The 13945-nt window shown below is 37.2% G+C and overlaps 1 protein-coding gene and 2 long non-coding RNA genes across 12 annotated transcripts in view; all 3 read left to right on the top strand.

The window, feature by feature from the left end:
• Window positions 1-13945, top strand: part of LOC127963469 (tricarboxylate transport protein B, mitochondrial-like) — a 38376-nt gene that overhangs the window by 15585 nt on the left and 8846 nt on the right. For 3 of the 9 annotated variants that reach the window (XM_052563411.1, XM_052563405.1, XM_052563409.1), the window contains exon 3: window positions 6479-6583. The exons of 3 other annotated variants lie outside the window; for them this stretch is intronic. In XM_052563411.1, coding sequence (XP_052419371.1) covers window positions 6479-6583 — 105 coding nt within the window. Of the gene's footprint in view, window positions 1-6478; window positions 6584-6670; window positions 6787-7144; window positions 7219-13945 lie in introns of all 9 variants that reach the window. 3 more of the 9 variants (XM_052563404.1, XM_052563408.1, XM_052563407.1) reach the window with 2 other exon arrangements.
• On the top strand, window positions 1848-5260 carry LOC127963471 (uncharacterized). Of its 2 annotated transcripts, XR_008154815.1 has the most exons (4): window positions 1848-1911; window positions 2079-2150; window positions 3550-3653; window positions 4218-5260. It is a non-coding gene; the product is annotated as an uncharacterized LOC127963471 (long non-coding RNA). The 2 variants fall into 2 exon arrangements; XR_008154816.1 differs by lacking the exons at window positions 1848-1911; window positions 2079-2150 and adding an exon at window positions 2169-3028.
• On the top strand, window positions 9660-13357 carry LOC127963473 (uncharacterized). The gene is made up of 3 exons (XR_008154818.1): window positions 9660-9783; window positions 11333-11436; window positions 12002-13357. It is a non-coding gene; the product is annotated as an uncharacterized LOC127963473 (long non-coding RNA).

Genomic DNA, 13945 nt, shown 5'->3' with positions numbered 1-13945 from the left:
CATATCCTGTGATGTGTATGTTCTTGGCCTTTTCTTTGTAGATCTAGACTGAAGGCTTCTTAGACTAAATGCTAATGTGCTAATAAAATTATTTTACATTGACAGTTAAATTTGTGATATTGTGTTAAAAAGTTCCCAAAATGTTATTTTATTTTAAAGTTTGTGTAAAACAAGGTCTGATTTTGTACAAGATAAACAAATCTCACAAATTACTTCATTTATCTACACTTACATTAAAAACATTTTTTTCAAGAAATTAATACTTTTATTAAGCAAGGATGCATTCAATTGATCAAAAGTGACAAAAAAAAATTGTTTTACAAAATAATTATATTTCGAATAAAAGGTGTTGTTCTGAACTTTCTATTCATCTGTGAATCCTGACAAATTTTATGTATCACAGTTTCCACAAAAATATAAACGTTTTTCTACATTGGTAATAATCAATGTTTTATTGAGTAGCAAATCAGCATCAAGGTTATTAAATAAATAACTAAAAAGTAATAAGTAAGCATCATGAGCGGCCTCATTTGAGTCAAGATCGGGACTTCAGAGCGGTTTCGTGAATCATTTGAGTCGAGTCAGATCGGGACTTCAGAGCGGGACCGCGAATCATTTGAGTCATTGGAGTCAGATCGGGACTTCAGAGCGGGACCGCGAATCATCTGAGTCGAGTCAGATCGGGACTTCAGAGCGGGACCGCGAATCATTTGAGTCATTGGAGTCAGATCGGGACTTCAGAGCGGGTCCGCGAATCATTTGAGTCGAGTCATATCGGGACTTCAGAGCGGGACCGCGAATCATTTGAGTCATTGGAGTCAGATCGGGACTTCAGAGCGGGACCGCGAATCATTTGAGTCGAGTCAGATCGGGACTTCAGAGCGGGACCGCGAATCATTTGAGTCATTGGAGTCAGATCGGGACTTCAGAGCGGGACCGCGAATCATTTGAGTCGAGTCAGATCGGGACTTCAGAGCGGGACCGCGAATCATTTGAGTCGAGTCAGATCGGGACTTCAGAGCGGGACCGCGAATCATTTGAGTCATTGGAGTCAGATCGGGACTTCAGAGCGGGACCGCGAATCATTTGAGTCATTGGAGTCAGATCGGGACTTCAGAGCGGGTCCGCGAATCATTTGAGTCGAGTCAGATCGGGACTTCAGAGCGGGACCGCGAATCATTTGAGTCATTGGAGTCAGATCGGGACTTCAGAGCGGGTTCGCGAATCTTTTGGATCAGATCAGATCTTCAGTTGGTCCGTCGAATTTGGTCCAAATTAAGCTCAAAAAGCAACATTTAACGTCTTTTTTTTTTTTTTAACCAAATTTAGCCCAAAAATAAATGTAGATGGGCTTTAGTCCAAATTTAGCAGAAAAAACATTTTATTTTGCACCACAAATCCATTAACATAAACTAGTGAGCTAATATATTAGACGTCATGTCTGAAGCACTGTTAAATATATTGAAATATATTTTGAAAACACTTGATGGTCACGCGCTGAACTGGAGCAGAGGACGTCACCATGGAAACGGGGCTCAGCCCAACTGTCAAGCAGCTGAACGGAAGCTGTCTCTCATGGTTGTTTTCTCTCATTTCAGGTAAATTTAATCCCTAATTACAACAATGTAACATAAAAGGGTCCCTGAAACTTTCTTTCATTTAAATGACACGCTTTTGTTGAAAATGTACTTTATAGAAATGGGCAGTGTCTTCAGAAAAAGTCTGTTAGCACCGTAATGCTAACTACAAGAGTAACTTTATATGCATCTTTCACAATATATTTCGCCTACATCAGCATGAATCTGTAATTTTCTTATATATGTGTGTGTTTACATAATATTTTCATAATATGTGTGTGTGTTTGTTTGCCTGTTAGTTATTTTGATGTCCACACTGTAAGAGTATTACTCGGTTAGTAAACCTAAAACTTTAAGTTTTTTTATTTTTCTTTTAATTTGTTTTTATAATCTGTAAATTATTTTTCTTTTCTGCATTTCACCTCTGCTATTGTTTATTTCTAATAAACCTGGCATTGTATAATAAATATTGTTGGCTTTGACAGATTGTTTATGTTCTAGATTCTTCCATGCTGATGGCCGTGCATGTATCCAGCTGAAGAACATTTTTAGACATTATGAAACATATGACTAGTAAGTAATACCTCAAACATACACTACCATTCAAACGTTTAAGGGTCAGATTTATCATGTATTTAAAATAAATATTTTATACTCACCACTGCTGCATTTATTTGATTAAAATACAGTAAAATAGTAACATTGTGAAATTACTAGGGGTGACCCGACTAAGGTTTTTCATAGTCGAAGCTGAATTTTAAAATCTTGGTGATATCCGACTGATAGTCTAATCATATGTTTGGGGGCAGAATACACTGAGTCAAGTCAGACATTCGACAGTCATAATTACTGATCTTAAAGGGGGGGGTGAAATGCTATTTCATGCATACTGAGTTTTTTACACTGTTAAAGAGTTGGATTCCCATGCTAAACATGGACAAAGTTTCAAAAATTAAGTTGTACGTTTGAAGGAGTATTTCTGTTCCAAAAATACTCCTTCCGGTTTGTCACAAGTTTCGGAAAGTTTTTTTTGAGTATGGCTCTGTGTGACGTTAGATGGAGCGGAATTTCCTTATATGGGTCCTGAGGCACTTCTGCCGGAAGAGCGCACGCTCCCGTATAGCAGAGCACTGAGAGCACAACAGACTTCACTGATCAGAGCGAGAGCGTCGTGAAATGTCACAAAAGGAGTGTGTTTTTGGTTGCCAGGGCAAGACAACCCTGCACAGATTACCAAAGAAAAAACAGCATTAAGGGACCAGTGGATGGAGTTTATTTTTACAGAGCATCAACGGAGTTGTGCAAGTGTTTGTGTTTGTTCCCTGCATTTCTAAAATGCTTGTTTTACAAACAAGGCCCAGTTTGACAACGGATTTGCGTATCGTTTATTTCTTAAGGATGATGCAATCCCAACGAAAAAGGGTCAGGATTGTGTGTTGGAACCGCATGCGGTGAGTAAAACTGCTTAAAATATCTCTGCCTCCTTGTTAGTGCGTCCCCTCCCATCGGAGACCCAGGTTTTTCCGGGAAAAATCGGTACAGGCTATCTTTCTCTTATGAATATAATAAAACTAAATACTTTTTGGAGTTATGAAGGATGCAGTACCACTCTATAGGTACTCAAGATTAACAGGATATTGAGTGAAAACGAGCACACACAGGTAAAATGTGTAATGAACACCTCGCAGATACAAACGGGGTAAATAATAGTTCATCATTGATAGATCTTTTCTATTTCAGAGACTGAATATCATTGATTAAAACACAAGGTAATTGTAACTTATTGGAAGAGGAATAATAAGAAGAAAAGAAAATGCATGTGTGACTTAATATTGCTTATTTTTCAGTGTGTTGAAAGTGCTTTATTCTCATCTTTGTGCATTTTCAGATGTTGTGCATATTTATGGATCAAATTATTTAACGTTGTGTAACTTTTTAACATTATAATATTGGTTGTCTTCTCTTTTTTCAGAATTAAGCTCCAACCCCAGTTAAACAGATCTGAGCAGCTGATCAAGGATCAGCAGAAACTCTGCAGAACGGTGCTCCTCCAGCCCAGGACTGGACACCAGTGTTGTAAGTCATTCTGCCTCTTTATAGTTCATGTTCAGAACATATTGCAGGAGATCGCAACATTGTCTCTCAAGGTCCACTTACATGCAGAGTTTTGCACCAACCTAGTGCAACCTTGTGTACACAATATATTCACAACTTGGCAAACTGAAGCTGATTGAGACGTAAACTCTGCATGACAGTGGACCTTAAGCCAAGCATAGGTCTCTGCAGGAAAGTAATGGGAGTTACCAGATCAGGGTGTTTTTAGACCATGATACCTGATTGGCTGACGTAGTGACGGTAGGTTTAGGGGTGGGGTTAGGTAAGGGGGATCATTTTGATTGACATGATTTAGAAACACCCAGCAGTTTGAAAACACACACTCAATCATAAACGCCCACTTTTACTCTGCAGAGACCCAAGTCTCACCTTAAGGGCCAGAGTTGACAACCCCTGATATACTAATTAGTTAATAATCCCTCACAAAGAATGAGTACACTTTAATTTGTACATTTTGGACAAGGACAACCATTGTTTTTGTATTATTAATTTATATTTTAGTTACTGTTTTCTTTCTCACTTTAGATGCTGGAGAAAAAACAGTGAGGCTAAAGCATTCAAAGTGGAAACATCTGCCGTGGCTCATTAATCCAGAATTGGGATGGAGGAAGGAGCAGAAGAAGCAGAAGATCAGAGATCAGGCAGAGATCTACTGGTGCCCCTGTGGGAAACCATTTACCTAATGTGTTAGTTAAACCAAAGATTTTCATCACTCACCTTTACGTTGTTCCAAGCCAGACTTTTGTTCATCTTTGAAACATAAATGCAGAACTTTTTAATGAAATCTGAGAATTTTTTTAAATCTAAAATAACGCATTCACACAAGCACCATGATGCATCAGTGTTGCATTGGCGTGAGAGCTGGCGCTTTTGGTGCTTTTGAGAAAATCCATTGGGGATTCCTAATTTCTGAATATATTTTTTTTTGCTGTTGTTGTTGTTTTTTGCGTACACAAGGCATCTGTTAAAAATATCTTCATTTGTGTTCTGCACAAAAGGGTGTTATGGGTTTGGGGTAACATGAGGGTAAGAAATTAATGACAGAATTTAAATTTTTGGTTGTTCTAATGTGGTTATAATTGTTCATAGTTTATTGTCTTGAAAAATTATATTTATACAGAAAGATGGATTAATTTGATAAGTTTAGAGTAAAGACTTTTAAATTGATTTTAAAAAATCAAAATAAATTCTACTCTTTTGCAAGGTCTATTAAAAATATTACTGATAAATGTAATGGTTTCCAAAAAATATTGGGCAGCACAACTGTGTTAAACATTGATAATAATCAATTAATAATTAATAATCATTAATAATTTCTTGAGCAGCAAATCATATATTATAATGATTTCTGAAGATCATGTAACACTGAAGACTGGAGTAATTGTGTTAAAAATTCAGTTTACAGGCATAAATTACATTTTACACTGCATCCACATAGAAAACAATTATTTCTGTAGTTATATTTCACAATATTACTGTTTTTACGGTCTGTTTAATCAAAGGAGGCTTAAGATGTGATCAAGAATTTACATGAAAGATGTAATGTGTCCATAAATGTGTCAATATACCGTGAATTGTCTCATTTTCACTAATTAGGAATATGAAAAATAATTCACAGTTGTTATTAGGTCTGAAAAGACGTCTTTTCAACTTTAACTTTACAACCATATTTAGATGTAATTTGGACGTCTTTTTATAGACGTCTTTTCGACGACCTGAAAAAGACGTCGTTTCACCTTTCACTTTTCAACGAGTTTATGCTGGGTCAGATCGGGACTTCAGAGCGGGTTCGCGAATCATTTGAGTCATTTGAGTCAGATCGGGACTTCAGAGCGGGACCGCGAATCATTTGAGTCATTTGAGTCAGATCGGGACTTCAGAGCGGATCCGCGAATCATTTGAGTCGCGAATCATTTGTGTCATTTGAGTCAGATCGCTACTTCAGAGCGGGTCCGCGAATCATTTGAGTCATTTGAGTCAGATTGCGACTTCAGAGCGGGACCGCGAATCATTTGAGTCATTTGAGTCAGATCGGGACTTCAGAGCGGGACCGCGAATCATTTGAGTCATTTGAGTCAGATTGCGACTTCAGAGCGGGACCGCGAATCATTTGAGTCATTTGAGTCAGATTGCGACTTCAGAGCGGGACCGCGAATCATTTGAGTCATTTGAGTCAGATCGGGACTTCAGAGCGGGACCGCGAATCATTTGAGTCATTTGAGTCAATTCGGGACTTCAGAGCGGGCCAGCGAATCATTTCATTGTTTTATTATTTGCATCCTTATTTCATTTTATTTTATTTTATTTCCTGCTCTGTACTTCAGTCTTTCTGTCAATGCTTTATACACATCATGATAATGACAGTCTGAACATTATGCATTAAATTTAATTCACCATCATTTATTTATTTTTACTTGTATTTTGCCAGGGCCATTTCAGGCTTTAATTTTATATTAGGAGATACAAATAAGTCAAATGAAAAAAAAAAGTCTTCTAGCAAGCAATTGCTTTAGAAATGATAGTATGTTGTATTTAAGTTATGGATTATTTTGGCATAGTCTATCATTCCAGTATACTTTTCTCAAAAAAAACAAAAAAAAAAAAAACCTTTTTTGTTGTTGTATGTGAATAATTGTAAGTATTGGAAACAATATAAAATGTTTGTTCATCTCATATTCGTCACTCTTGGTGTAAATTGCAATTCACTGAAAAGAGTTTAAAGTGCATATGATGGGATGTATATAATGTGTGTTTGTAGTAAGTGATGCTCTGAATGTGTCTCTCAGGAATCAGAGGGACGTATCAAGGCCTCACAGCGACCGTCCTCAAACAGGGATCCAATCAGGCGATCCGGTTCTTCGTCATGACCTCTCTGAGGAACTGGTACAAGGGTGAGAGTCTGCAGCATCACACTGAATATAAAACACTCAGAAAGAGTCTCATCTGATCACATTGGGTGTTTTCTGGATGTGTTTTAGGTGACAATCCCAACAAATCCATCAACCCCGTCATCACCGGAGCGTTCGGTGCGATCGCAGGAGCGGCGAGTGTGTTTGGAAACACGCCGCTGGACGTCATCAAGACCAGAATGCAGGTGCACAGATCAGTTATCAAGATTATTATTCACATTTATTTAAAATGTATTCAGAATTTGATTTATAAAGCACTAAAAAAAATAAGAAAGTGCTGTATAAAATAAATAAAAAAATATAAACAAAATATTAGAAGAAACAAGAAAACAAATCAATATCATATTAGAAATCTAAATAAAATAAGCAGCTCTTGATATTTATGGTTTCTTGCCCCAAATTTCAGTCCTTTTTTGTCAATCAGCTGAGATTGTAGCACTATGTTGGTAATTAACTTGCTATTATAAAATAAAAAGGTTTTTAAGGTGAAGTGTGTACTAGAGTACTTCTGTTGGAGAAGTAATGAAAATGTGTTTTTTTTAGGGTTTGGAAGCTCATAAATATAAAAACACAATGGATTGTGCCCTGAAGATCATGCAGCATGAAGGACCAGCGGCGTAAGTGTGTGTGTGTGTGTGTGTGTGTGTGTAATGTCATGGGTATGACACAGGTATTACAAGGAGAGGGTGACTTATGAGGACATAACCCATGTCCCCATTTTTCAAAACACTTATAAATCATACAGGATGAGTTTTTTTGAGAAAGTAAAAATGCACAAAGTTTCCTGTGAGGGTTAGGGTTAGGTGTAGGGTTGGTGAAGGGCCATAGAATATACAGTTTGTGCAGTATAAAAACCATTACACCTATGGGATGTCCCCACTTTTCACAAAAACAAACATGTGTGTGTTTGTGTGTGTGTGTGTGTGTGTGTGTGTGTGTGTAAGAGAAATAGTGTCATCTATCTATCGTTTCTTGATCCTAATTGAATGTGCAGTGCTGCATTGACAGATCTGTGTGTGTGTGTGTGTGTGTGTGTGTGTGTTTGGGGCCTTTATAAATACTCTTTGGGATTGTCTGTGTCATATCCTGTGATGTGTATGTTCTTAGCCTTTTCTTTGTAGATCTAGACTGAAGGCTTCTTAGACTAAATGCTAATGTGCTAATAAAATTATTTTACATTGACAGTTAAATTTGTGATATTGTGTTAAAAAGTTCCCAAAATGTTATTTTATTTTAAAGTTTGTGTAAAACAAGGTCTGATTTTGTACAAGATAAACAAATCTCACAAATTACTTAATTTATCTACACTTATATTAAAAACATTTTTTTCAAGAAATTAATACTTTTATTAAGCAAGGATGCATTCAATTGATCAAAATTATTATATTTCGAATAAAAGGTGTTGTTCTGAACTTTCTATTCATCTGTGAATCCTGAAAAATTTTTATGTATCACAGTTTCCACAAAAATATAAACGGTTTTCTACATTGGTAATAATCAATGTTTTATTGAGTAGCAAATCAGCATCAAGGTTATTAAATAAATAACTAATAAGTAATAAGTAAGCATCACGAGCGGATTTGGGACTTCAGAGCGGTTTCGTGAATCATTTGAGTCGAGTCAGATCGGGACTTCAGAGCGGGACCGCGAATCATTTGAGTCGAGCCAGATCGGGACTTCAGAGCGGGACCGCGAATCATTTGAGTCAGATCGGGACTTCAGAGCGGGCCCGCGAATCATTTGAGTCATTTGAGTCAGATCGGGACTTCAGAGCGGGTCCGCGAATCATTTGATTCGAGCCAGATCGGGACTTCAGAGCGTGACCGCGAATCATTTGAGTCGAACCAGATCGGGACTTCAGAGCGTGACCGCGAATCATTTGAGTCGACTCAGATCGGGACTTCAGAGCGTGACCGCGAATCATTTGAGTCGAACCAGATCGGGACTTCAGAGCGGGACCGCGAATCATTTGAGTCATTTGAGTCAGATCGGGACTTCAGAGCGGGTCCGCGAATCATTTGATTCGAGCCAGATCGGGACTTCAGAGCGTGACCGCGAATCATTTGAGTCGAACCAGATCGGGACTTCAGAGCGTGACCGCGAATCATTTGAGTCGACTCAGATCGGGACTTCAGAGCGGGACCGCGAATCATTTGAGTCATTTGAGTCAGATCGCGACTTCAGAGCGGGTTCGCGAATCTTTTGGATCAGATCAGATCATTTGGTCCGTCGAATTTGGTCCAAATTAAGCCCAAAAGGCGACGTTGAAAATTGTTCTTCGTTTGGTCCGTCGAATTTGGTCCAAATTAAGCTCAAAAAGCGAAATTTAACGTCTTTTTTTTTTTTTAAACCAAATTTAGCCCAAAAATAAATGTAGATGGGCTTTAGTCCAAATTTAGCAGAAAAAACATTTTATTTTGCACCACAAAGCCATTAACATAAACTAGTGAGCTAATATATTAGACGTCATGTCTGAAGCACTGTTAAATATATTGAAATATATTTTGAAAACACTTGATGGTCACGCGCTGAACTGGAGCGGAGGACGTCACCGTGGAAACGGGGCTCAGCCCAACTGTCAAGCAGCTGAACGGAAGCTGTCTGTCATGGTTGTTTTCTCTCATTTCAGGTAAATTTAATCCCTAATTACAACAATGTAACATAAAAGGGTCCCTGAAACTTTCTTTCATGTAAATGACACGCTTTCGTTGAAAATGTACTTTATAGAAATGGGCAGTGTCTTCAGAAAAAGTCCGTTAGCACCGTAATGCTAACTACAAGAGTAACTTTATATGCATCTTTCACAATATATTTCGCCTACATCAGCATGAATCTGTAATTTTCTTATATATGTGTGTGTTTACATAATATTTTCATAATATGTGTGTGTGTTTGTTTGCCTGTTAGTTATTTTGATGTCCACACTGTAAGAGTATTACTCGGTTAGTAAACCTAAAACTTTAAGTTCTGTTATTTTCCTTTTAATTTGTTTGTATAATCTGTAAATTATTTTTTCTTTTCTGCATTTCACCTCTGCTATTGTTTATTTCTAATAAACCTGGCATTGTATAATAAATATTGTTGGCTTTGACAGATTGTTTATGTTCTAGATTCTTCCATGCTGATGGCCGTGCATGTATCCAGCTGAAGAACATTTTTAGACATTATGAAACATATGACTAGTAAGTAATACCTCAAACATACACTACCATTCAAACGTTTAAGGGTCAGATTTATCATGTATTTAAAATAAATATTTTATACTCACCACTGCTGCATTTATTTGATTAAAATACAGTAAAATAGTAACATTGTGAAATTACTAGGGGTGACCCGACTAAGGTTTTTCATAGTCGAAGCTGAATTTTAAAATCTTGGTGATATTCGACTGATAGTCTAATCATATGTTTAGGGGCAGAATACACCGAGTCAAGTCAGACATTCGACAGTCATAATTACTGATCTTAACACACAGGTAAAATGTGTAATGAACACCTCGCAGATACAAACGGGGTAAATAATAGTTCATCATTGATAGATCTTTTCTATTTCAGAAACTGAAAACAGTGTTAATTTTGACACAAAATTTTAATTTAGTTTTAGTCTTAGTCTTTTGACTATAATTCTTTTTAGTTTTAGTCAAGTTTTAGTCATCTGATTTGTTTTAATTTTAGTCTTATTTTAGTCGACTAAAATTGCTTGGTATTTTAGTCGACTAAAATAAGACTAAAATCAATAACCGATTTACTAGACAATTTTTTACTGCTGGTATAGGAAACAAACTTAACCAAAATATATAAAACACAAATTCAACTTTATTACAGCACAACTGTGTCTTTATTTCGATTCAAAAGCTTTTATGCGGCAACAAACACGGTCATGATAATGTAAACAATTACTAGCTGCCAATTGACCATCAATAAAAGAAAAATAACGTTAGGTCCAGGACCTTAAAGCTTACAGCTGAGCTGAAAAGTAAATATTTAATAAGTTGGCAGCTATTCATTTGTCTAGCAATATTGTATGTTTTAAATACCACAATATTGCTAGATTAGTATGTATAATGATAGGATGTGAACATTCACGTTTCACATGACTAATCTAGAAATATTTGTGATATTGTCAACAAGTAGAACATTATAAAATATACTAAACATTAGAATCTTTTAGACATCACCTCTTCGAATGCCGTCTTCCCGGGAGCTCAGTCAAAAACTGAAATCCTTCGCTTCACGTCTCAATAAGTCAGGCTCTGATTGGTTCTCTTCTCTCATGCAGTCTGTTCCGTTTTGCCGGTTCTTTCCCGTCTGCTGATTAGATTTTCGTCACATTCTATTTTCGTCTCGTCCTCTATTCGTTGACGATAATGTAAATCAATTTAGTCATAGTTTTAGTCTCCATCAGTGACTTATTTTTTAGTTTTCATTTCGTTTTCGTCCGCAAAAAATATATTCGTGACGAAAATAATGACGAAAATATTTAGTCAACGAAATAAACACTGACTGAAAATCATTGATTAAAACACAAGGTAATTGTAACTTATTGGAAGAGGAATAATAAGAAGAAAAGAAAATGCATGTGTGACTTAATATTGCTTATTTTGCAGTGTGTTGAAAGTGCTTTATTCTCATCTTTGTGCATTTTCAGATGTTGTGCATATTTATGGATCAAATTATTTAACGTTGTGTAACTTTTTAACATTATAATATTGGTTGTCTTCTCTTTTTTCAGAATTAAGCTCCAACCCCAGTTAAACAGATCTGAGCAGCTGATCAAGGATCAGCAGAAACTCTGCAGAACGGTGCTCCTCCAGCCCAGGACTGGACACCAGTGTTGTAAGTCATTCTGCCTCTTTATAGTTCATGTTCAGAACATATTGCAGGAGATCGCAACATTGTCTCTCAAGGTCCACTTACATGCAGAGTTTTGCACCAACCTAGTGCAACCTTGTGTACACAATATATTCACAACTTGGCAAACTGTGAAGCTGATTGAGACGTAAACTCTGCATGACAGTGGACCTTAAGCCAAGCAAAGGTCTCTGCAGGAAAGTAATGGGAGTTACCAGATCAGGGTGTTTTTAGATCATGATACCTGATTGGCTGACGTAGTGACGGTAGGTTTAGGGGTGGGGTTAGGTAAGGGGGATCATTTTGATTGCATGATTTAGAAACACCCAGCAGTTTGAAAACACACACTAAATCATAAACGCCCACTTTTACTCTGCAGAGACCCAAGTCTCACCTTAAGGGCCAGAGTTGACAACCCCTGATATACTAATTAGTTAATAATCCCTCATGAAGAATAAGTACACTTTAATTTGTACATTTTGGACAAGGACAACCATTGTTTTTGTATTATTAATTAACATTTTAGTTACTGTTTTCTTTCTCACTTTAGATGCTGGAGAAAAAACAGTGAAGCTAAAGCATTCAAAGTGGAAACATCTGCCGTGGCTCATTAATCCAGAATTGGGATGGAGGAAGGAGCAGAAGAAGCAGAAGATCAGAGATCAGGCAGAGATCTACTGGTGCCCCTGTGGGAAACCATTTACCTAATGTGTTAGTTAAACCAAAGATTTTCATCACTCACCTTTACGTTGTTCCAAGCCAGACTTTTGTTCATCTTTGAAACATAAATGCAGAACTTTTTTAATGAAATCGGAGAATTTTTTTAAATCTAAAATAACGCATTCACACAAGCAGCATGATGCATCAGTGTTGCATTGGCGTGAGAGCTGGCGCTTTTGGTGCTTTTGTGAAAATCCATTGGGGATTCCTAATTTCTGAATAGATTTTTTTTGCTGTTGTTGTTGTTTTTTGCGTACACAAGGCATCTGTTAAAAATATCTTCATTTGTGTTCTGCACAAAAGGGTGTTATGGGTTTGGGGCAACATGAGGGTAAGAAATTAATGACAGAATTTAAATTTTTGGTTGTTCTAATGTGGTTAGAATTGTTCATATTTTATTGTCTTGAAAAATTATATTTATACAGAAAGATGGATTACTTTGATAAGTTTATAGTAAAGACTTTTAAATTGATTTTAAAAAATCAAAATAAATTCTACTCTTTTGCAAGGTCTATTAAAAATATTACTGATAAATGTAATGGTTTCCACAAAATATTGGGCAGCACAACTGTGTTAAACATTGATAATAATCAGAAATGTTTCTTGAGCAGCAAATCATATATTATAATGATTTCTGAAGATCATGTAACACTGAAGACTGGAGTAATTGTGTTAAAAATCCAGTTTACAGTCATAAATTACATTTTACAATGCATCCACATAGAAAACAATTATTTCTGTAGTTATATTTCACAATATTACTGTTTTTACGCTCTGTTTAATCAAAGGAGGCTTAAGATGTGATCAAGAATTTACATGAAAGATGTAATGTGTCAATAAATGTGTCAATATACTGTGAATTGTCTCATTTTCACTAATTAGGAATATGAAAAATAATGCACGGTTGTTATTAGGTCTGAAAAGACGTCTTTTCAACTTTAACTTTACAACCATATTTAGACGTAATTTGGACGTCTTTTTATAGACGTCTTTTCGACGACCTGAAAAAGACGTCGTTTCACCTTTCACTTTTCAACGAGTTTATGCTGGGTCATATCGGGACTTCAGAGCGGGTTCGCGAATCATTTGAGTCAATTTGATTCAGATCGGGACTTCAGAACGGGTCCGGACAATTCAATTGAGTCATTTGAGTCAAATCGGGACTTCGGAGCGGGACCGCGAATCATTTGAGTCAGATTGCGACCTCAGAACGGGTCCGCGAATCATTTGTGTCATTTGAGTCAGATCGCGACTTCGGAGCGGGCCCGCAATTCAATTGAGTCGTTTGATTCATATTGCGACTTCAGAGTGGGTCCGCGAATCATTTGTGTCATTTGAGTCAGATCGCGACTTCAGAGCGGGACCGCGAATCATTTGAGTCAGATTGCGACTACAGAACGGGTCCGCGAATCATTTGTGTCATTTGAGTCAGATCACGACTTCAGAGCGGGTTCGCGAATCATTTGAGTCGCGAATCATTTGTGTCATTTGAGTCAGATCGCGACTTCAAAGCGGGTCCGCTTCATTTGAGTCGAGTCAGATCGCGACTTCAGAGCGGGACCGCGAATCATTTGTGTCATTTGAGTCAGATCGCGACTTCAGAGTGGGTCCGCGAATCATTTGTGTCATTTGAATCAGATCGGGACTTCAGAGCGGGTCCGCGAATCATTTGTGTCATTTGAGTCAGATCGCGACATCAGAGTGGTACGCGAATCATTTGAGTCAGATCGCGACTTCAGAGCGGGTCTGCGAATCATTTGTGTCATTTGAGTCA

The sequence above is a fragment of the Carassius gibelio genome, chromosome B8 (assembly GCF_023724105.1).
Source record: "Carassius gibelio isolate Cgi1373 ecotype wild population from Czech Republic chromosome B8, carGib1.2-hapl.c, whole genome shotgun sequence".
In the NCBI taxonomy this organism is placed as follows: domain Eukaryota; kingdom Metazoa; phylum Chordata; class Actinopteri; order Cypriniformes; family Cyprinidae; genus Carassius; species Carassius gibelio.
Note: the sequence above shows the minus strand (reverse complement) of the source record. Positions and strands in the feature narration are given on the sequence as shown.